The sequence below is a fragment of the Syngnathus leptorhynchus genome, chromosome 6 (assembly GCF_054491065.1).
Source record: "Syngnathus leptorhynchus isolate UIUO chromosome 6, UIUO_Slep, whole genome shotgun sequence".
Classification (NCBI taxonomy): domain Eukaryota; kingdom Metazoa; phylum Chordata; class Actinopteri; order Syngnathiformes; family Syngnathidae; genus Syngnathus; species Syngnathus leptorhynchus.
Window position 1 is genome coordinate 16,122,232 of NC_141200.1, and position 23,598 is coordinate 16,145,829.

The 23,598-nt window shown below is 44.7% G+C and overlaps 2 protein-coding genes across 9 annotated transcripts in view; one reads left to right on the forward strand and one right to left on the reverse strand.

Moving 5' to 3' along the window:
• Positions 1 to 23,598, forward strand: part of LOC147056179 (uncharacterized) — a 232,473-nt gene that overhangs the window by 57,711 nt on the left and 151,164 nt on the right. The window lies entirely within an intron of this gene.
• Positions 1 to 23,598, reverse strand: part of plcg2 (phospholipase C, gamma 2) — a 125,544-nt gene that overhangs the window by 20,991 nt on the left and 80,955 nt on the right. For all 8 annotated transcript variants that reach the window (XM_085913781.1, XM_085913783.1, XM_085913779.1 and 5 more), the window contains 2 exons: positions 20,685 to 20,857; positions 8,498 to 8,600 (listed from right to left, as the gene is read on the reverse strand). In XM_085913781.1, the coding sequence (XP_085769907.1) occupies positions 8,498 to 8,600; positions 20,685 to 20,857 (276 nt within the window). The remainder of the gene's footprint in view (positions 1 to 8,497; positions 8,601 to 20,684; positions 20,858 to 23,598) is intronic.

The following is a 23,598-nucleotide window of genomic DNA, read 5'->3' on the forward strand; positions in this document are numbered from 1 at the left end:
AAACGTTATGTAAAGAAACAATGACGTTATTGCATGTTAGGTGGCCATCTTGGTTGCCGTTTTGTTAACTTTAACAATATGGTATTTGTGGGAACTAAGAGTCATAATGAATAGGGGAGAGATGTGTTGGCAACTTATATAGAACAGGCTGCATTGTGTTGATTTAAAGAAGATCAATTTGGCCTTTGCAGTGTGATCCGCTGTGTTGCATCTGGCCATGGAGTAAGTATGATGTTTATTTGTGTACTTTGTCAACAACCGATGTAGATGTTAAAGAATGAAATTAATAGCTTTATGTTGTACCGTTGCCATTGACCAAAGAATGTGAGAAATCTGTCACGTCTACTGATTGTGAAATGTGCGACAGAGATGTATCTGTTGAGAAAAAAAAAAAAAAAAACAACAACAACATTGCTTTCAGAGAATGTAGTCAAGCGAAATTGTATATGTATCGACATGTCAAGATCTGGGGAAAAGCTGGTAAAAACTAAAATGCTTTTAAATTTGAGTGACAACGATGATCTGACTGAAATAGATGCAATTGAAGTCCCAAGAGGAGTTCCTGATTAATAAGAATTAATTGACCAAATTGCAGTAGGATGGGAGTCCTCCATTTGCTGCTGGTGAACGATGAACAAGAACGTTGACAGGATAAATTACATCCATTGCAACATGCTGAAATTGGGCAAACGGACACAAGCGGGATTTGAGGCAGGGTATGAACAGCTAGCCTTCCCTAATGGACTTCCAGAATTGCATTGCTCTTGATATGTTGTTGTCTGAGAAAGGGGGGGTCTGCGCAATGTTCGGAGAACAATGCTGTACCTTCATCCCCAACAACACTGCCCCTGATGGGAGCCTGACGAAGGCCATTGCAGGCCTGCGGTCCCTCAACATGAGGATGAAAGAGCACTCTGGTGTGGACACATCAATGTGGGACAACTGGATGGATGCCTTTGGGAAGTATAAAGCCCTTGTGTCCTCAATTATAGTGTTAATTGCAGTATTTGCTGCTATACTCACCTTGTGTGGATGTTGTTGTATTCCATGTCTGCGTGCTCTGTTTAATCGTCTCATCACTACAGCAATATCGCCCATGGAAGACAAGATGGCCCGAGTATGCCTAATGTCTGAACGCCAGCAAATTGATGATAACAGTGATGATGATGGAATTCTTGCATTTGAAATTACAGACTTTTTCCCAGATCTGTGTGTTTCTGAATGATGATGTCGTAACGTTATCCTTTTTGGTGTGAACATGTTTGTGCTCATACTTGTGATCCGACAACTGAAAATCTTGAGAAGTGGTTGATTTTTGGTGATGTAAAAATTTAGCAAATATGTGATAAACAGGAGGGAAATGTTGGAATAATCTCGGGGGAAGCCTTGGCCTGCCAGACCAGGAGGCCTTATCTTTATGAGTTTACGACTCTCCTTTAAACTAAATGCTTTCTATTTGGTTCAAGGAATGTCTTTTGATCCCCGTCAGCCTTATGTTTCCTTCCTGTCCTTATGTTACTTTTGTGTTTGTTTTGTAAGAGGCCTTCACTAACAATGAGCAGAGCTTCTTTGCATAGGCGAAATGTTCTTTGTCAGTTTAAAGGGACTTCATTCCTTTTAGTTAACTGTAGCTTTGATTCATAGATTGTAGATGATCAAAACTGGTGATATATAGTTTGAAGTAGTCACATTAAAGTTATCCCATATTTACTCAATGTTCGTTTAAGGAACTGTATACCAGTTACCTTACATTTACTTAATATGTGTTGAAATGTTTAAGTAGGGCTAGATATTATTATTATTATGTGTTGTGTTAGTTTACTAAGAAGATAAACTTAGCAAGGGTTTAGTTGCATTGTTCCACAGGTAAGCGACATTCAACGTGCTTCAAGTTATCTGATCACAGTCGAGGAGGAGTCGGCCACTCATGGAGAGGACAACTGGTTGGAGGAAGAGAGCAGACTCTGCAGTCCCAATGCGGGGGTCGAGAAGTGCTGGATCACACTACACTACATTCCTTAGCTAATCAGCGTTGCTACAGCCACTATCTCCCCTCCCTTTAGTGTAGCAACGCCTCTGTAACCAGGGCAACCAAGACATTAAAAAGAGGAGCACGTGGAGGAGGAACTCAGAACAGGTGGAAATTGTAACTGAGCTTCCTTTCTCTATCGTTCTCCTCGCGAGTAAACTCATCCTGGTTGTCTTCTCCTCTTCGTTCCAGCATGTGATTTAATGTCTGATCATATTCAGACCCAACAATTATCCTAGATGGTCAACCGGTTAGCAGTGCAGAGGTTGTGGGTTTGATTAGTTTAGTTTAGTTTATTGTTTAGCACATATTATTACAGCAATAACAGTGCTCGGAGGGAGATGAAGCCTAGGGCTTGTAGAGAGCTTCACTCTCCATTACTTGGCAACAGGGAAGGTGGGGCAAGTTGCAATGTTGCATTTATGTCTACCATAAAAGCAGCTTCACTTGAAATGCCTTCACTGCGTCATACATGTCAGTGATCATGCGGTCACATCCCTGGGGCTGCAGATTTAGTTTAGTTTAGTTTATTGTTTCGCACAGATTATTAGAGCAACAGTGCAAGGAGGGAAACAAAACCTAGGGCTTGTAGAGAGCTCCACTCCTGTTATATATACAACAAAGTGCTGTGTAGGCAAATGTCTCTCAAGTGTTTGAAAAAATAAATAAACAAAAGCATAACAAGCTAATAATTCATGCTATTAATTCATCATATTCATATATGCATATATACATATATGTATCTATACATACATAAACAGAATACTATAAGAATAAGAAACAAGCGAAACAAAATAAACACTAGCAATGTTTAAGCAATTGAAGAGACACCAGATAGAAATAACCAGAACAACCAAAACAAAGAAGAATCAGAGTAAGAATTGTAGTTTAGGTTGATGTTCTTAGTATGGATCAGCTGAGTGCAGTGGAATAATTATGGACTGGTAGGATCATGAGTGGAGAAGGTGGTGTTTCAGGTGCTTTCTAAAAGCAGCCTGTGAAGATATGGATCAGATATGGACTGGTAGCTCATTCCAGAGTGAGGGCCCTTGAAAGTGGATGTTGTATTGATGGCGTGTTGTCCCTCTGTCTTGTTGGATATGAATGAACGTCTGATACAAATGTGACGAAATTATGAAAAGTGTCTGGAAGATGGTGTTTCCTATATATTTATTTATGGATGAGTAGACAGGTTTGATGAATATTTACTTCATCAATTGACAGTAGTTTGTCATTTCTAAACAGTGGTGCAAATGGTTCATATCTATTTGAAAATGAGATCATTCTTAGGAAGTTTATTTGTATGATGGGTAGTTTGCATATAGATGCGCCTAGAGAATGTTTGTTTCTAGGTGCTTTGACAATCTTGAATAAAATAATTCTTCTAGAATAAAGGTGAAGCATGGAAGAATGGATATAGGCCGAAAATTATCATAATCATTTGTCTCACCAGCTTTGAAAATAGGAATGACTTTAGCGATTTTTAGTCCTTGGGGTACGATGCCAGATTTGAAAGATAAGAAGAAAATGTGTGCTAGTGGAATTAATATTGAATGAATGGTTTTCTTAATAAGTATGCTTCTGATCTCGTCATGGCCAGGGGCCGAGTTTTTCAAGCTCATGACAATGCTGTAGACTTTCATAACACTCGGAGGGTCAAGAATGGAAAATAAAAGGAACTGCCCTTTAATTAGGCAATAGGGGCTTGTATCAGAGGTTGAGAAGCTAGATGTCATGGTAGCGCCAACATTTACAAAGAAATCATTGAAACCAGTAGAAATATCTATTGGGTTAGAATGGGCTCCATTCTTCCCCAGCATCTCACTTGGGGTAGATGCTTTAGATTTTTTGCGATGTAATCAATGGTTGATAAGATTCCATGTTGTTTTGTTATCACCAGAGGCTTGAATAAATTCATCAGCATAGTAAGTTTGTTTGGTTTTCCTTAGTAATACTGTCAATTTATTTTTATATTTCTTGTATGTTTCTATATTTATAGGGGTGGGATTTGCAATAGAATTTCTAAAAAGTTTTTTTTTTTTTACGTGAACATTTTTTTTAGTTCATCCGTTATCCATGGTTCCCCCCGAGAGTGATTATTTTTACGACTAGAAATGAAAGGAAATGATGACTTTAATGCATTTGTGAATAGTGATAGAAAGGAGTGATAGACTTTGTTGACATCTTGCAACAGGATAACCTCATCCCATGACATAGAGCTGATAATAGATATAAAGGATTCCAAATTTTTCTCAGTAAATTTGCGAAATTTCACTTGATCACCTTTGATTTTTGGAACACTATCATTGTGAATGAAATGGAAAACAGGCAGATGATCAGATACATCACAGATCAACAGGCCAGATGTTAGTTTGTAGTCCAGAGAATTAAATAAAATGTTGTCAATGAGAGTGGCCCTTGAGCTTGTGATCCTGGAGGGTTTGTTGATAAGGGGGAAAAGTTGCTAGAATATAATGTATTAAGGAAGTCTGCTGTATGTGACTGCTTAGTTCCAAGCAAATTAATATTATAGTCACCAAGTAGGACACACAATTTGTTTTCTGTTTATGATTTCTAGAGTAGAGTCGAGGGCCTCATTGAAGGTGATTTTATCAGTCTGGTGGTCTATATATACATCCAATTATCACATTTTTATTGTTGATGAGTGAACAAGATGAGCGTTCTATAAACACAGATTCTGCTACAGTCATATCAAAGTTAACACTGAGATCCTTTTTGGGAGAGAAATTGAAGTTATCAGTCACATACAGTGAGACTCCTCCACCTTGCTTGTTTGGTCTACAGGAGTGTATAGGAGTGTAGTGAGAGAGAGGGTAGCTAGATGTATTAGCAACCATCCATGTTTCAGTAAGAGCTATTACTGAAAAAGAATGTTGATGAATAGGTTTTCAGACCATCACAATTTTTAGAGATACTCCGTACATTGAAGTGGACAGTGGAGAATATATATTTGTTTGGCAGTGGCCAGGAAGAGTATTGCACAGTTTGTTAAACATAACTTCAGAAAAATATTCACATGACAATTTAACAGATTTTAGGGGAGTGTAATTAGTATCTGGGTTAAAGAAGGACTCATAGATACCAGCATTAACATTATCTAGCTCAAATGAATTAAATGATAAAGAGTCCAGATCCAGTGGGACAGAAATTCCTTCATTAGTGAGAGTGTCACTGGATGGCATGGAGGGTGTAAGGCAGGGGTGTCCAAACTTTTTGCAAGGAGGGCCAGATTTGATAAAGTGAAGGGGCCCCGGGGGCCAGTAGTTTTTTCGGACATTTTTTTAACTACAATTTCATCCAAATAAACACTGTTATAAAACAAATTTCATTCTCCCAATTGTCTTTTTTTTTTTTAATGACAAAATAACCAAATATAAGCCACTCAGGCAGATGTGAACAACTCTAAAAACACAAATTCTGCCTTTCATTCATATCTGAAGAGTCCGATAACATTGAACAAACTGTATGAAATACCTTAAATTTACATGAGTTTAAAATTATTTTTGCCTCATGAACATTTTAAACAGGAGTTATAAGTAATACATAAAATACGATAACATTGAACAAACTGTATGAAATACCTTAAATTTACATGAGTTTAAAATTATTTTCGCCTCATGAACATTTCACGCAGGGTTCACGCAGCCGGTTCGCGCGTACCCTTTTTACAACGGGTTTATTTCCGCATTTGACTTGCGCATGCTCCGCATAGCAGGACAGCTGGAGTCATGTTCTCGCTGTGAAATCACGCCGGGTCGCGCGAGATTACATTTCTGCGGCATAAATATAAAATAGCTTTGGTACGTGTGTATTAAAGCGCTGGTCAACAATGGCGGCGGGCCACATACTAAAGATTTTATCACAGAGGCTGCGGGCCTGATGAAATTTGACCACGGGCCGCAATTGGCCCGCGGGCTGGACTTTGGACATGTCTGCTCTAGGTTAAGGTCAAGTGTGGGATCGCAGTCTTCCACCAACAGTATCACTGTCAACCCCTTGTCCTTACTCAACTCTTAATACATTCATGTGTAAATGAAACATCAGTGCTATGATGCTGCTCAAGTTATATACACTATATAATATGGCAAAGCAGAATAAAATAAAGTTTTTTGCAGCTTACTCTGTGATTAACTTGTCTCATTCTCATCACCTAACCATGAGCATGGGTTTCTCTAGTTAGCAAATTTAAATATTCAAGCTGTTTCAAGATATATTTGGGCAAAACAGAATAATGTAAAATAATATATAATAATCCCAAATTGTGTGATGCTATGCGTGATTCAGACAGGTTGTGCTTCTCTAGTTACTAACAATTTCAACTATTGTTCTACTCTATCAGGTCAATTCAACTTTGGCACCATCTTCTGATGATATTTAGAACTATGATAGTGGTTGACCAGATCAACCAGTCACCCTCCCTCTATCAGTTTAACAATAGTTAATTTTGAAGAACTAACTTTTAAGTAACCCTTATTCAGGCCCCCTTCTTCAGGTCTTCCATGTCAAGCTTTGTCACCATCTTCTGGTGAAATTTGAAATTTCGTCTGAGCCAATTCGCCAGATAATTTTCGGAGGATCTTTTGGTCGTTTTTGGTTTCTTGGGAGTGTGTGACAAGGCAAGGTAGATTTATTTATATAGCACATCTCACACACAAGGCAACTCAATGTGCTTTAATAAAAAGGATTAAAAAAATAAGAACATAGAGCATAAAAAAGGAAAAATACAGAATATAATGCTTACAGAATAAAAAAAAAAAATTAAAAAGAGAGGATTTTAATGTAAGAATACACTGCGATAAACAGTAACATTTTTAGCCTTGATTTAAAGGAGCTAACAGTTTGAGCAGACCTCAGATCTATGGAAGTTTGTTCCACAGGTGAGGAGCATAATAACTGAATGCTGCTTCTCCTTGCTCGGTTCTTGTTCTTGGGACACGGAACAAGCCAGTTCCAGATGACCTCAGAGGTCTGGATGCTTCATAAGGAACAAGTAGATCAAGCATGTATTTTGGTCCGAGATCATTGAGCGTTTTGTAGACCAACAGTCGGATTTTAAAATCCATCTTTTGACTCACAGGAAGCCAGTGTAGCGATCTAATGACCGGTATAATATGGTCCAGTTTCCTGGTGTTTGCGGCAATGTTTCCTTTCTGGAGTTCCATATGCTTACTCTCAAAAAACTGTACAACCTGATTTTTAAGTGTTGACAGTTTGTCTGATGGAGAGTCATCTGTCGAGGGATCTGGAGGACACGCCGCCCTGGTATAGGAGCGGTGTGATGTTTTAAAACCAGTAATTATGAGGTCTTCTTGTCGGGAGTACTGCTCCAGTGCATCTACTCTCCATTCAAGCGACGTTTTCTCATGTTTCTCCTTGGATAATTTCTTAAACTCAGTTAGTTCAGTTGTTAGCTGGAGCAGGGTGGCTTTCTGCTCTAAGAGTGTGGTAAGGTCTTTCCGTATCAAGTCAATGGATGATTTGAGTTCATCGTAGCCCTCATTTTTTGGGACGGCATAGCGTAAGCAGATCTACTCATCCAACACACTGTTCGATGAGGGAGTTAAGACGACCTCGCTTTGAAAGCTAAAGCTATGCTACGTTAGCCTTGCGACTTTGGCTAACTTGGCTCGGCAACGCTGCATCTCGCTCACTAGGGTAAGTTTGTGGAACTCTTACCAACACAGACTTGCTTCGCCGTGCTTTGCTCAAACGCTGTAGCGGTCCTCAAGTGTGAAAATCCTGCGACGTGGCCACGCAGAATACGTTGTCCTCTGGTATTTCGCTTTGTGCACTTCTGATTGGAATCAGTGAGCTGACAGTGAGCTCTGGCCTTGCTGTGTGGAGTTTGCATGTTCTCCCTGTGCTCCTACATTCCACAAACATGCACTGTCAGCCACTCCAAATTGCTCGTAGGTGTGAGTATGGTTCTTCGTCTGTGTTCAGGCCCCCCGCCAACTCCATCAAGTCAGCTGGCATAGGCATGCCCACAACCCTCATGAGGAAAAAGCGGTTTAGAAGATGGATGGATGGATGATTGTGCCATTTTCAAGAAATTTCAAATTCCCATATGCCAGTACCCAAACGTGCCAACATGCCAGTACCTCAAACGTGGCCAAGGCTGTGAGGGCCATTCGAAGCTACTTACAGTTCTTGTTTTATTTACATATTTTTTTACACATCTTTATTTATTATTACTATTAGTCTAGATTTTTATTATATATATTTATTGGATTAAATTAACAGATGAGTATTAATAATGTTTGTCCACATGTGCTGTAGTATAACCCAAAGGCAAATTAAAATAATAACATTTGTAAAGACTGAATATTAGTACTAAATAAACAATGATACAGGGACTACTGAAGCATATTTTACACAAGAACCTGGAGTGAATTAGTTTCTTAATCATTTGTTTTTCTATGTGTTTTTATGACTGCATGCATTTACCAAAATGGTCCTTGTCCTTGCTGCGTGGCTGACAGTAGACCACCAGGTCTGACATCTCCATAGCAACCTCTGCCTTCTTCTCCACTTCCCCCTGCTGCCTGATCTGAGGTTGAAAAAAAAAAGTATAATTAGAGGGGGTCATCAGATGGCTTGTGAACAATTTGCGGTTCTTTGTATAACAAGAGTCTCATCGGACTGATCCGTGACGGTGATGAGACTCCGTACAGACAGGAGGTGGAGCGGCTGGTCTACTGGTGCAGCCAAAATCACCTGGAGCTGAACCCGCTCAAGACCGTGGATTTCAGGCGAGATCCTTCACCACTTTCACCCCTCACTATCCGCAGTAATACCATACTCTCCTCACTTGAACACCTTCAAGTTCCTGGGTACCACAATCTCACGGGACCTGAAATGGACCAGCCACATCGACTCTGTCCGGAAGAAGGCACAGCAGAGGCTGTACTTCCTGAGACTGCTCAAGAAGTTCAACCTGCCGCGGGAGCTGGTGAAGACCTTCTACACTGCCATCATCCAGTCTGTCCTCTGCACCTCCATCACTGTCTGGTTTGGATCAGCCTCCAAACAAGACAAGCACAGACTGCAACGGACAATCAGGACTGCAGAAAAGATCATTGGAATCAACTTCCCATCTATCCAAGACTTGTACCTGTCCAGGACCAGGAAACGCGCAAGCAACAGCTCTACAGACCCTTCTCACCCAGGTTACAGTCTGTTTGAACTACTCCCCTCCGGACGGCGATACAGAGCTCTGTACGCCAAAACCAGCAGACACAGACAGCTTCTTCCCCCAGGCTGTTGCCCTGATGAACTCACACCACTCTTAGTCTCAGAGTCATTGCTGTGCTATAACATCCTGCTCTCCACACCTTTTTGGATTGTCTACACTGTTTGCACTATGTGTCTTCTCTGCATCCATTGCAGCCTGGTCATCCTGGAAGTAGGACCCTCCCACCTGTGGTCTCTTCTCAAGGTTTCTCATTTCCCCTAGTCGGAGATTGAGTTATTCCTTGCCCTCATGGGAGTTTAAGATTAGGGGATGGCTGAGAATATTGTCATTTGTCATTTTCACATGTCCTGAGTGTTGTTAGTCACCTAAATGTTGAACAGAGACTGCAATGTAACAAAGTCAAATTCCTTGTTTGGCACGCTCAAACATGGCGAATAAATTCTTCTTGAATCTTGAATCTTATGATACAGTTGTACAATATACGTACATACCAACAAATAACTCTCGTAGACTTAACGGCCACAACTTTATTGCCACATTCACAATATATGTATCACAAATTCTGTCATTACAAAAACAACAATACTAAAGTTTTTCCTGAGGCAAACTTAAAGGAGCATGTCGTAGCTGTCAATCAAACGACGCGCACACGAAGCAAACCGCGATCAGACAAACGGCACAACAGTGGACATTAGTAATAATGAAATGTATATGCTCACTTTGTGCCAAAAACCCACACGATCACAGTAACATACTCAGTTGATTATGAGCGCGCCGGAGCTGTCAATCAAACGGCGCGAACATGAAGCAAACGGCGATCAAACAAACTGCACAACAGTGGACAGTAGTAACAAATGTATATACTGATTTTGTTTCAAAGATGCACACGATCACAGCAACATACTCAGTCGATAACAGCAACTATTAATTTAAAGCTGCGCACAAGTGAAAATGGGTATAATGTCTAGACCCCGAATATAAGACGACCCCCACTTTTTCAGTCTTATTTCAATGCAAAAAACATCATCTTATATTCGGGCCAAAACGGTAATCAAAAATGAAACACTACATGAAAAAGATATGCAATCTCTGACAAATAGGTTTGGCAAGTTACTATGAGGTTGTTTTAGTACGATCAGCATATCAGAAAGTTCCTCTCAAAATCGCATACGAATGAGTTTCTTCAGTTGTTAATCGCTGTTCAGTATGACAGGACATCAGTAGCTTCCGCTGTCTGAAGGAGTGTCATGTTACATTGGAATGTGCATTTCCACGATGGGAGACGGTCCTCAAACCTGAAGACAGAACCCAATGTGTCCCTTCAGAATGGTGACAGTTTCTTGAAGATACTAGAGTTTTTGTTTTCAACGGCGAATGGTGGTTATGTTAGAGTAATTCCCGAACCTGTCACAAACAAATCATTATGAAACCGATTAGTCTACCGATTTTTCCATCGATTACCACACCGCCATCTTATATGTACACACACACGCAGTTTAATTTTTTCTTGGAAGTTGGGAATGTATTATGTTTCACAGTGATAAGCTTGCTTCTGCAACCAACAATTAAGTTTACTAAGTGTAATGAAAATGTCGAAAGTGGACCCGACCTTCTCATTGATAAGACCACCAATGTCAGACCTCTACACTATGCGAGTTAGTGCCTTGCCCAACTTTGAAGGGAACCAATCACAGGGAATGCCAACATGTTGCTTTAACGTGGATTAGTGAATCCTTTAGGAGAAAACAAACACACAATGAGTGCATTTACAGTGTCACTAAAGACATTTGACCAGACCACGGGATGTGTATTTAAACTGGCTGGAGCCAGACGTTGTGGCATGTTTCCAAAAAATTCCATCAGCCAGTGCTGGGGTCAACCCCAACCAAGACTGACCTCTTGGGATGGACACGTCTCCTAGCTCACAGTTTATGTTCCAATTAACAAGCCAAAATTCTATGTCCTTACAAGTCTGTTGAAAATGTTCATGTCTGTATAGAGCAGTGTTTCTGTCAGGGGAGGATCCCGCCTCTTGTGTAGGAGTGACCCTCCCCACGACAAGTAAGAATTTTAGAGACATAAGGACACACACACCCAGGGCAAGGCACTGGCCAGGAGAAATGAAACCACAGTTTGTTGGTTGGATCTCCTGCCGTTTCATCTCCAACCTGAGTCTTTTATTTCATGATTTACATAATCAATCGATATGACATGACATGACATGCAAGAGGACGACCTCAATGCTAGTTCCATAATATGTTTGTTTGTTTCTTCTGTACTGTCCTTGGCCAATGTGTACTTTACGTCTGGTGGTCAGGTTGCCCAGATCCTTAGGTTTTGTCCTGGAATAGTAGTCAGTATGCCCTTCTCTGAGCAAAGTACAAAAACACAGGATATTCAAAATCATATGTGGTTGTATAAACTAGTAAAGAAGACATGACTGAAACATTACATTTGATAATGTGGTAATATACAATTTATTTCTCAGTTTCCCAACCACTGTGCCGCGGCACACTGGTGTGCTGTGAGAGATGTTCAGCTGTGCCGTGGGATTGTCTAATATTAATTATTGTAAACAGGATCGCCAAACCACTGGTCAGTTCGCGCAAGGCCTGGTCAGCCACTTGCTAATCCTGCATGCGTGGAGAATTGGAGAATCTTGAGATTTCATGTTGTGTCGGTCTGATTGTATCGCATCGGCACATATTCAGTTTATGTGTGTGTTGCTGTGTGCTTTTGCTAACAGTGACAGACACTATGACGGTTGTGGTGCGTTTGTGGTCCAATGGAAATCAGAGTATGTAGTACAACCAGAGAACCTGGATTGTTAATTTTTCACCAACATAAAATACAGTCAAATCGAGACACCTCGACTGTGATAGCCACTCAATTGCTGTCAGAACAGCAGAGCGTCTTTAAAAGTGACATTGTTCTTACTGTCATAATATTTATAGCGCTAGTCTAAAACAGTAAACAAAGTCATGTTGATTCTTTTGGATTTTAATCACAATCACTTTCAATAGTTTATTCCTTACACTGTCTAAAACTTTTTTAAAAAACCTTTTATTTAAAAAAAAAAAAAGAAATACAATTAAAAGAATATGTAGTATTTAATTATTCGACTCTTCATACATATATAGGAATAGGACTTTACGTCTTTCCTTGTAATATAACTGATTTTAATATAGAAGATTAACAGATTTTTGTTTGCGGTATGCCTCGAGATTTTCTCCAATGAAAAGTTGTGCCATCCATCCATCCATCCATCCATCCATCCATCCATCCATCCATCCATCCATCCATCCATCCATCCATCCATCTTCAGCATATCCGGGGTCGGGTCGCGGGGCCAGTAGCTTTAGGAGGGACTCCCAGACGTCCCTCTCCCCAGCCACTTCATCCAGCTCATCCCGGGGGATCCCAAAGCGTTCTCAGTCCAGCTGAGAGACATAGTCTCTCCAGCGCGTCCTGGGTTGTCCCCGGGGTCTCCTACCGGTTGGACAAACCCGGAAGACCACCCCAGGGAGGCGTCCAGGAGGCATTCTGATGAGATGCCCGAGCCAACTCCTCTCAACATGGAGGAGCAGTGGCTCTACTCCAAGTCTCTCCCGAATGATCGAGCTTCTCACCCTATCTTTAAGAGAGAGCCCAGACACCCTGCGAAGGAAACTCATTTCTGCCGCTTGTATCCTGGATCTCGTTCTTTCGGTCACGACCCATAGCTCGTGACCACAGGTGAGGGTAGGAGCATAGATCAACCAGTAAATCGAGAGCTTTGCCTTTTGGCTCAGCTCTCTCTTCACCACGACGGACCGGTACAGAGTCCGCATGACTGCCGATGCTGCACCGATCCGCCTGTCGATCTCGCGCTCCATCCTGCCCTAACTCATGAAATAGACCCCAAAATACTTGAACTCCTCCACTTGGGGCAGGATCTCATCCCCGATCCGCAGAGGGCATTCCACCCTTTTCTGACCGAGGACCATGGACTCGGATTTGGAGGTGCTGACACTCATCCCAACCGCTTCACACTCGGCTGCTCCCCAAAGCAGACCCCCGCAATGCCTCGGCTGCGCCCAGAAATTCTGTCCACAAAAATTATGAATAGAATTGCTGACAAAGGGCAGCCTTGGCGGAGTCCAACCCTCACTGGGAACGAATCCGACTTACTGCCGGAAATGCAGACAAAACTCTGGCATCGGTGATATAAGGACCGAACTGCCCTTATCAGTTGGCTCGGAACCTCGTACTCCTGAAGCACCCTCCACAAAATCTCCCGAGGGACACGGTCGAACGCCTTCTCCAAGTCCACAAAACACATGTGGACTGGTTGGGCGAACTCCCACACACCCTCGAGGATCCTGTCGAGGGTGCAGAGCTGGTCCAGTGTTCCACGGCCAGGATGAAAGCCACACTGCTCCTCCTGAATCCGAGGTTCGACCTCCCGACGGATCCTCCTCTCCAGCACCCCTGAATAGACCTGACCAGGGAGGCTGAGGAGTGTGATTCCCCTGTAATTGGAACACCCTCTGGTCCGTCCCCCTTCTTGAAAAAGGGAACAGCCAGTATGCAAATCCAGAGGCACCATCCCCGATGTCCACGCAATGCTGTAGAGGCATGTCAGCCATGACGGCCCCACAACATCCAGAGCCTTTAAGAACTCCGGGCGTATCTCATCCACCCCCGGGGCCCTGCCACCGAGGAGTTTTTTAACTACCTCAGTGACTTCGACCCCAGAGATTGGAGTCCACCTCAGAGTCTCCAGGCCCTGCTTCCACAATGGAAGGTGTGTCAGTGGAATTGAGGAGGTATTCAAAGTATTCTCCCCACCGACTTATGATGTCCCGAGTCAAGGTCAGCCGCACGCCATCTCCACTGTGAACATTGTTGACTGTGCACTGCTTCCCCCTCCTGAGACGTCAGACGGTGGACTACAATTTCCTCGAAGGCATCCGGAAGTCATTCTCAATGGCCTTGCCACACTCCTCCCACGCCGGGGTTTTTGCCTCAGAAACCGCCAAAGCCGCATTCCGCTTGGCCATCTGGTACCTGTCAGCTGCCTCCGGAGTCCCGCAGCTCAAAACGTCTCGATAGGACTCCTTCTTCAGCTTGACCTGCATCCCTTACCGCCGGTGTCCACCAGCGGGTTCAGGGATTGCTGCCACGCCAGGCACCGACGACCTTACGGCCACAGCTCTGGTAGGCTGCCTCAACAATGGAGGCGCGGAACATGGTCCACTCGGACTCAATGTCCCCCGCCTCCCCCGGGACGTGGGAAAAGCTCTGCCGGAGGTGGGAGTTGAAGTTCTTCCTGACAGGGAATTCTGCCAGACGTTCCCAGCAGACCCTCACAGAGCGTTTGGGTCTACCAGGTCGGACCGTCAACTTCCCCCACCATCGGAGCCAACCCCCCCACCAGTTGGTGATCAGTTGACAGCTCCGCCCCTCTCTTCACCCAAGTGTCCAAAACATGCAGCCGCAAATCCGATGACACAACTACAAAGCGGATCATCAAACTGCAGCCTAGGGTGTCCTGGTGCCAAGTGAACACATGGACACCCTTATGTTTGAACATTGTGTTCATTATAGAAAATTCGTGTCGAGCACAGAAGTCCAACAATAGAACACCGCTCGGGTACAGATCGGATGGCCGTTCCTCCCAATCACGCCTTTCCAGTTCTCACTGTCATTGCCCATGTGAGCATTGAAGTCACCCAGTATAACGATGGAGTCCCCAGAAGGAGCGCCCTCCAGCATTTCCTCCAGGGACTCCAAGAAGGGTGGGTTTTCTAAGCTGCCGTTTGGTGCATAGACACAAACAACAATCAGGACCTGTCCCCCCACCTGAAGGCGGAGGGAGGCTACCCTCTCGTTCACCAGGGTGTACCCCAATATGCAGGCGCCCAGCCGGGGGGCAATAAGTATGCCCACACCTGCTTGATGCCTCCCACCGTGGGCAACTCCAGAGTGGAAGAGAGTCCAGCCCTTCTCAAGAGGGCTTGTACAAGGAGGCCAAACTATGTGTTGAGGCAAGTCCGACTATGTCTAGTTGGAACTTAAATGCCTCACACACCTTCTCGGGCTCTTTTCCAGCCAGAGGTGACATTCCATGTCCCTAGAGCCAGCCTCTGTAGCCGAGGATCGGACCGCCAAGGTCCCCGCCTTTGGCCGCCGCCCAGCTCACTTTGCACCCGACCCCTTTGGCCCCTCCTACAGGTGGTGAGCCCATGGGAAGGGGGACCCACGTTTTCTTTTCGGCCTACGCCCAGCCGGGCCCCATGGGCGAAGGCCCGACCACCAGGCGCTGGAGTTCTTTGATGACCTCTCTAAAGTGATGGACAGGTAACTTAATAATCATCTGGTTTTGACATGCTGAGTAACCTATGTGTTCTCACCACACCACAAAACTTGACACAAAACAAAACAGCCAGAAAGGAGCAGAAGTTTATATGTCCAAGACTAAATTCAGTGTTCATGTGACTGTATAGGCCTTGTTATAGATGTTGCTAAAACTTTTAATACAAGTTAAACAAGTAATTTGTATTGAATTTGTATTTCTTTTATATAGCATTATCATTTGTGAGATTAAAATCATCTGTTTTACTTCAATTATCAATGGCACAATTTACCCCAGTGTATTTTCTCTAATGGCACAATTTGTGCCACAAAACCACTTTTTTTTCTAAAGCTGTATTTCTCAAACAGTTTGTTGAAGATCCAAAGTAATTGTTCCCAGGAATGCACAACATCCTAAACTATATATAGATATCTTAGTTGGAGGCATTAATGTCATCTCCTTGTTTTAAGGGCACTTAAAGTAAAAATTTGCACTACTTACCCCACTCTCCCTACGTTAAAATTCCCAACAAAGGTTATAATAAAAGCAAAACCAGTCAGGCGACAATCACTACAGTTGAGACCTTCTTCTTCAGGTCGTCGAGGTCACGAAGTATCACCAGGTCCATTGCCAAATTTATTTGAATCTAGCAACACTGGAACCGAGATGTGAGCCACTCATTCGCACTTCACAAAGACATACCCGCATTGTATGCTGATGCTACAGAAGTGACGCAAAACACGTGTAATTTAAGACAGCCAAGAAAGCTGCATCACAGCTCCCTTTCAAAGTCAGCTTTATTGTCAATCACTTTACATGCCAAGACACACAAAGAGACCGAAATTGCGTTACCCACTATCCCACGGTGACAACACATATAACAAAACATCCAAAACAACAACACAAAAAGTAAAAAAGGCACATACAATGAATAAACAAGAACGACGAATACATATAAATAAATAAACAAATAAGAGGAGCAAAAATGGACCAAGTGTGCATATAGCAGACAGTCAGAATATGGCGCGAGAGTAGTGCAAGGCAGCCAACGCAGCCCAAAAGATCAGGACGTTACGCAGCCAAGGGCGGAGGGGGGAGAGAGTTAAGGATCCTAACAGCCTGGAGTATGAAGCTGTTGGTGAGTCTGGTGGTGCGGGAGCGCAGGCTCCTGTACCTCTTCCCAGAGGCCAGCAGATCAAAGTGTGAGCGGGGTGACTCACATCACACACAATCGTGGTGGAGACGGGAAGTGTACATGTCCTTCAGGGAGGGGAGTGAAGCACCGATAATCCTACCGGCTGTGTTCACTATGCGCTGCAGGGCCTTCATGTTGTATTCAGTGCAGCTACCACCCCACACAGCGATACAACTGGAGAGGACACTCTCAATGGTGCCACAGTAGAATGTGGTCATTGTTAGAGATGTTCTGACTCTAACTTATTTTTGCAAGAACCACAACGGGAGACAGTATGCCTTTTTAAACACTTGCAAGTGGAGAGTCATTCGTCGCTGTGCATACAGCGATCATCGAATGAGGTCTGACTCGGGCCTGTTGCAAGAGCCTTTTTATTGAGAGACACAGGGTGGGGTGTGAGTGGGCAGGATGGGGGTGAAACCCCTATTCTCTGATCACATCATAGCAGGGGTTGTTTTACGATGTTGAGTAGACAGAACAACTTTGATTGCGTCTTCTACAGTTGGTCAATCAGTGCAAAGGAACTTAGCACTTTGTTCTACTACTTTGTTAAGACAGGACAAGCTTAGGTTAATTATTACTGATTACATTCCAACATAATATGATCAACCTAATCTATTCCTAATCTATTCAACCCTAACAGTCATAATGAATGGTGGAGCACCCGCTCGCCTGAGTTTCCGCAGGAAGTACAGGCGGCGCTGAGCTTTCTTCGCCAGTGATGCAGTGTTGGTGGTCCAGGAGAGGTCATCACTGATGTGCACACTCAGGAATCTGGTGCTGCTCACTCTCTCCACCACAGCACAGTCATGGTCAGTTGCAGGTGTTGGGCGTGACCCTTCTGGAAGTCAACAACAATCTCCTTGGACTTGCTGACGTTCAGCAGGGGTTGTTGTCCCTGCACCATGTGGCCAGAAGGTCAACCTCCAACCTGTATTGAGTCTCGTCGCCTTTGGTGATGAGACCCACCACAGTCGTGTCGTCAGCAAATTTAAGCACGCCGTTGTTGCTGTAGGTTGCAGTGCAGTCATGCGTCAGCAGGGTTAAGAGCAACGGACTGAGCATGCAGTCTTGGGGGGCCCCCGTGCTCAGCGTGATGCTGCTTGAGATATTGTCGACACTTACTACCTGAGGCCTCTGACAGAGGAAGTTCAGAAGCCAGTTGCAGAGGTAGGTACTGAGACCCAGTTTGTCGAGTTTGCCAATGAGTCGCTGTGGTACAATGGTGTTGAATGCAGAACTGAAGTCCACAAACAGCAATCTCACATACAAGTCTTTTTTTCCAGGTGGGTGAGGGCTGAGTGGAAGGCAGAGCAGATTGCATCCTCAGAGGACCGTTTGGCTCGGTACGCAAACTGGAAGGGGTCAAGGGTAGGGGGGAGAATGGATCTGATTGGATCTGATGTGTGTCATGACAAGCCGCTCAAAGCACTTCATGATGATGGGTGTCAGTGCCACGGGGCGGTAGTCATTGAAGCAGGATGGAGCAGGTCTCTTCGGCACAGGTATGATGGTGGCAGCCTTGAAACAAGATGGGACAAAGGCCTGCTGCAGGGAAATGTTAAAGATGTCGGTGAAGACACCCTTAAGCTCCTCAGCGCAGTCCTTCAGCGCTTGACCTAGGGTGTTGTCTGGGCCTTAGGGCGTTGAAAGCAGCAAGTGTCCTCCTCACGCTATCGGCAGAGAGGCTGCTCGTGTGGAGGGGGAGGGGCCAAGGCTTCCAGTTAGCCCGTGTGACGATGTATTTTGTGTGGGTCACATCATCAATGCACTTCGAGATGTAAGAGGTAACAGAGTCAGTATACTCCTCCAAGTCTGTCTGATTGTTGCTAGTGGCTGCTTGCTTAAACATTTCCCAGTCCGTTGTGTCAAAGCAGTCACGAAGAGCATCAGAGGCTCCCTCAGGCCACACTCTCACCCGCTTGCGAACCGGCCTGGATACTTTCACCTTTTGTTTTTGTTTTTTGGCTAGGGCGTCTCGACAAAAAGGTTTGGCAAGTTATTGTAAGCTTGCTTTCGTACAACCAGCATAACTGAAAACATGTGGAGATGCAGTTCTTCTTCATAAACCAAATATACATTTCCTTCTGACCACACAGGTACAGTTTAAAAAGTTCATGATGTTAATGTTTACCTGCTTTAAGAGTTGTCACTGTGAAACATTGATTAAAATAATACAATTGATTAAAATAATAAAAACAACAATGCTATAGCACTACAGTTATTTATCTGTGCTACAGATGTCATGTACAGAACAAGAAATCATTGCAGTGGAACTGAGAGGTGGGTGCTTAAAAGAAACTATAGTATTTTTTGGACTAAAACTCGCTACGAATATAGGTCGGATTAGCCATAAAATGCAAAATAACGTGAAAAAAAACATATATAAGTCACTCCGGAGTATAGGTCGCATTTTGGGGGAAATGTATTCAACAAAATCAGACAGAAGAACAGACATGAACGAGCAACAACAGGCTCAACGATAGGTATGCTAACATGACAAACACAAACGAAGAGCTTAGAACAGGCCTGACGTATTCTAGTTATTCTAATAACTATTACATAAATAACACGTTTATAAAACCATCTGTGTCACTCCAATTCATTAAATCCATCGATCGTCCTTTATGTAAACAATGCGGCGCGTATGCGGTGCGTATGCGGCACTGACGTCGAACTCGTAAGTTGCATTTCTAATTATTCCACAGACACATATAACGACATATAAAGTCCATCCATTCATCCATTTTATGTACCGCTTTGTCCCCACGGGGGTCGCGGGCGTGCTGGAGCCTATCCCAGCGGTCATCGGGCAGTAGGCGGGGGACACCCTGAACCGGTTGCCAGCCAATCGCAGGGCACACAGAGACGAACAACCATCCGCACTCGCACTCAAACGCAGTGGCAATTTGGAGTGCTCAATCGGCCTACCATGCATGTCTTTGGGATGTGGGAGGAAACCGGAGTGCCCGGAAGAAACCCAGGCGGGCTCAGGGAGAACATGCAAACTCCATACAGGGAGGGTTGAAGGTGGAATCGAACCGACACCCTCCTAACTGTGAGGCGGACGTACTAACCAGTGCTCCACCGAGCCGCCGACATATAAAGTATATTTCAAATAACTATCATATTACAACAATATTATCAAACCATCTGTGTCACTCCAAATCATTAAATCCATCGATCAAATTCACTGTCCTTTGTCAACAACGCCGCGCGTGCGCCCTGACGTCAGCCTTGTTGTTATTCCACAGATCTAGTATATAACTATATTGTAGCGTTAAAGTCGACTTCCAGGCGTGCGGCGGCATAGACTTCCATCCCCGGAGGTGGCATTTCCAGCCTCGGAGGTGGAAGAGAGCTCCATAGAAAAAGACCGGGCGTGCGTAAAAGCCATGTCCGAGCCCTATCCACCGTCCCCGGACAGCCACCCGGCCGAGCGCCGGCCCCCGACTTCCATCCACGGAGGTGAAAGAGAGCTCCGTCGAGTAGGACCGGACGTGCGTAAAACCCATAATAGTTTTTCAAACCATCTGTGTCACTCTAAATCTTTAAATCCTTCAAACTCTTCGTCCTCCGTGTCACTTAAAAACAAAGCTGCTAATGATGCCGGTAGTACATGGGGCCCTTCGTCATCCCGTGATCGAATCTTTGTCCTTTATGTAAACAAACACCGCGCCACTGACGTCACTCGAAATTAAAATTACATGCTACATTGGGGTTTGTTTATCGCGGTTTACCTTTTTTTTTGTTTTTGTTTTTTGGAATTTTGAAAATTTGTGAAAATAATCATATAGAAGTCGCCCCCCCCACCCAGACTAAGAAAAAAAACGAGACTTATAGTCCGAAAATTATGGTATTATTAATTTAACATTACTCATCTAAATATTTTAAAAGGAACACTTGCCTCTTGTTCTCTACTGAATTGCTTTCTCATTTCTCTCTGAGTGATGCCCCAAGCCACCTTGTACCATTCAAAAAGCTCCTCCAAAGAGTCTGCAGCCAAGTCAAATTGCAGGCTGTCTTGCTCCATGTTCTGCAGAGTAAGAACATGCAGCTTTCCGTTTTTACCGTTTTTCACTGAAAAGAGAGAGGACAGAATTCAATGTCACAGCATTCTTTAGTCTAGACAATGTTAATTTATTCCAGATTATTTGTTATATTCTTGATGAATTGATTATTTTATATTGTTTTACAATTGTCACTTTAAAATATGAATTTTTAAATGCCCAGATTAAAGGGACAGTGTGCAGATTTTTTTCATTTCTTCAGCAGAAGTGCAAGAAAATTATCTATCAAAAACTATTTCTAGTATTTCCTCAACTAAATGCGTTCATTGGATTTGTTACACATGCAGTAGTCATTACTCTGGCATATTACATATTATACATATATTATATATATATATATATGAATACATAAATACATACATACATACATACATACACACACACACACACACACACACACACACACACACACACACACACACACACACACACACACACACACACACACACACACACACGTACATACATGCATGTATGAGCAATTGTGCATACAGATACAGCAGACAGTCAGAATATAGTGCAAAAGTACAGGAGTAGTGCAATGCAGCAAACGCGGCCCAAAAGGCCAGGACGTTATGCAGCCGAGGGGGGGGGGGGGGAGTTCAGGATCCTAACAGCCTGGAGTATGAAGCTGTTGGTGAGTCTGGTGGTGCGGGAGCGCTGGCTTCTGTACCTCTTCCCATAGGGCAGCAGATCAAACAAAGTGTGAGCGGGGTGACTCACATCACTCACAATCATGGTCGCCTTGCAGGTGAGATGGGAGGTCTAAATGTCTTTCAGGGAGGGAAGTGAAGCACCAATAATCCTACCAGCTGTGTTCACTATGCACAACAATCTCCTTGGTCTTGATGACGTTCAGCAGGAGGTTGTTGTCCCTGCACCATGTGGCCAGAAGGTCGACCAACAACCTGTGTTGAGTCTCGTCGCCCTTGGTGATGAGACCCACCACAGTCGTGTCGTCAACAAATGTCACTACGCGGTTGTTGCCGTCCCCTCCGTGAGTCATCACCTTATTGTGGTGGAGGGTTTTGCGTGCCCCGATGATCCTAGGAGTCATGTTGTCTGGGGCTTTATGCCCCTTGTAGGGTCACCCATGGCAAAAGGGTCCTAGGTGAGGGGCCAGTCAAAGAACGGCTCAAGACCCTTTATGTCAAGTAAAATATATGGACCTAGTTTTCCCTCTCACGGACACGGGTCACTGGCGCCCCCCTCTGGAGCCAGGCCTGGAGGTGGGGCTCGAAGGCGAGCACCTGGTAGCCAGGCCTTCGCCCATGGGGCCCGACCGGGCACAGCCCGAAAAGAAAACGTGGGTACCTCTTTCCATGGGCTCACCACCTGTAGGAGGGGCCATAGGGGTCGGGTGCAAAGTGAGCTGGCGGGGACCTCGGCGGACCGATCCCCGGCTGCAGAAGCTGGCTCTTGGGACATGAAATGTCACATCTCTGGCTGGAAAGCAGCCCAAGCTGGTGTGTGAGGCAGAAAACTTCCGACTACACATAGTTGGACTTGCCTCCACACATAGTTTGGGCTCTGGTACAAGCCCTCTCGCGAGGGGCTGGACTCTCTTCCACTCTGGAGTTACCCATGGTTTGAGGTTCGAGCAGGTGTAGGCAAACTTATTGCCCCCCGGTTGGGCGCCTGCACATTGGGGTTCACCCCGGTGAACGAGAGCGTAGCCACCCTCCACCTCCACGGGTCCTGACTGTTGTCTGTGTCTGCACCAAATGGCAGCTCAGAATACCCACCCATCTTGGAGTCCCTGGAGGAAGTGCTGGAGAGTGCTCCTTCTGGGGACTTCGTCGTTATACTGGGTGACTTCAATGCTCACGTGGGCAATGAGAGTGAGACCTGAAAGGGCGTGATTGGGAGGAACGCCCCCCCCCCCGATCTGATTCCAAGCGGTGTTCTATTGTTGGACTTCTGTGCTCGACACAGATTTTCTATAATGAACACCATGTTCAAGCATAAGGGTGTCCATGTGTGCACTTGGCACCAGGACACCCTAGGGTGCAGTTCGATGATCGACTTTGTAGTCAAGTCATTGGAATTGCGGCCGCATGTTTTGGACACTCGGGGGAAGAGAGGGGCGGAGCTATCAACTGATCACCACCTGGTGGTGGGTTGGCTCCGATGGTGAGGGAAGATGCCGGTCCGACCTGGCAGACCCAAACGCTCTGTGAGGGTCTGCTGGGAACGTCTAGCAGAATTCCCTGTCAGGAAGAGCTTCAACTCCCAACTCTGGCAGAGCTTTTCCCACGTCTCGGGAGAGGCGGGGGACATTGAGTCCGAGTGGACCATGTTCCGCGGCTCCATTATTGAGACAGCCGACCGGAGCTGTGGCCATAAGTGTCGTCGGTGCCTGTTGTGGCGGCAATTCCCGAACCCGCTGGCGGATACTAGCGGTAAGGGATCCCGTCAAGCTGAAGAAGGAGTCCTATCGGGCCGTTTTGGCCTGCGGGACTCCGGAGGCAGCTGACAGGTACCAGATGCCCAAGCGGAACGCAGCTTTGGCGGTTGCTGAGGCAAAAACCCTGGCGTGGGAGGAGTTTGGCGAGGCTATGGGGAATGACTTCCGGACGGCTTCAAGGAAATTCTGGTCCACTATCCGGTATGTCAGGAGGGGGAAGCAGTGTACCATCAACACTGTTTACAGTGGAGATGGCTTGCTGCTGACCTTGACTTGGGACGTCGTGAGTCGGTGGGGAGAATACTTCGAAGACCTCCTCAATTCCACCTACACGCCTTCCATTG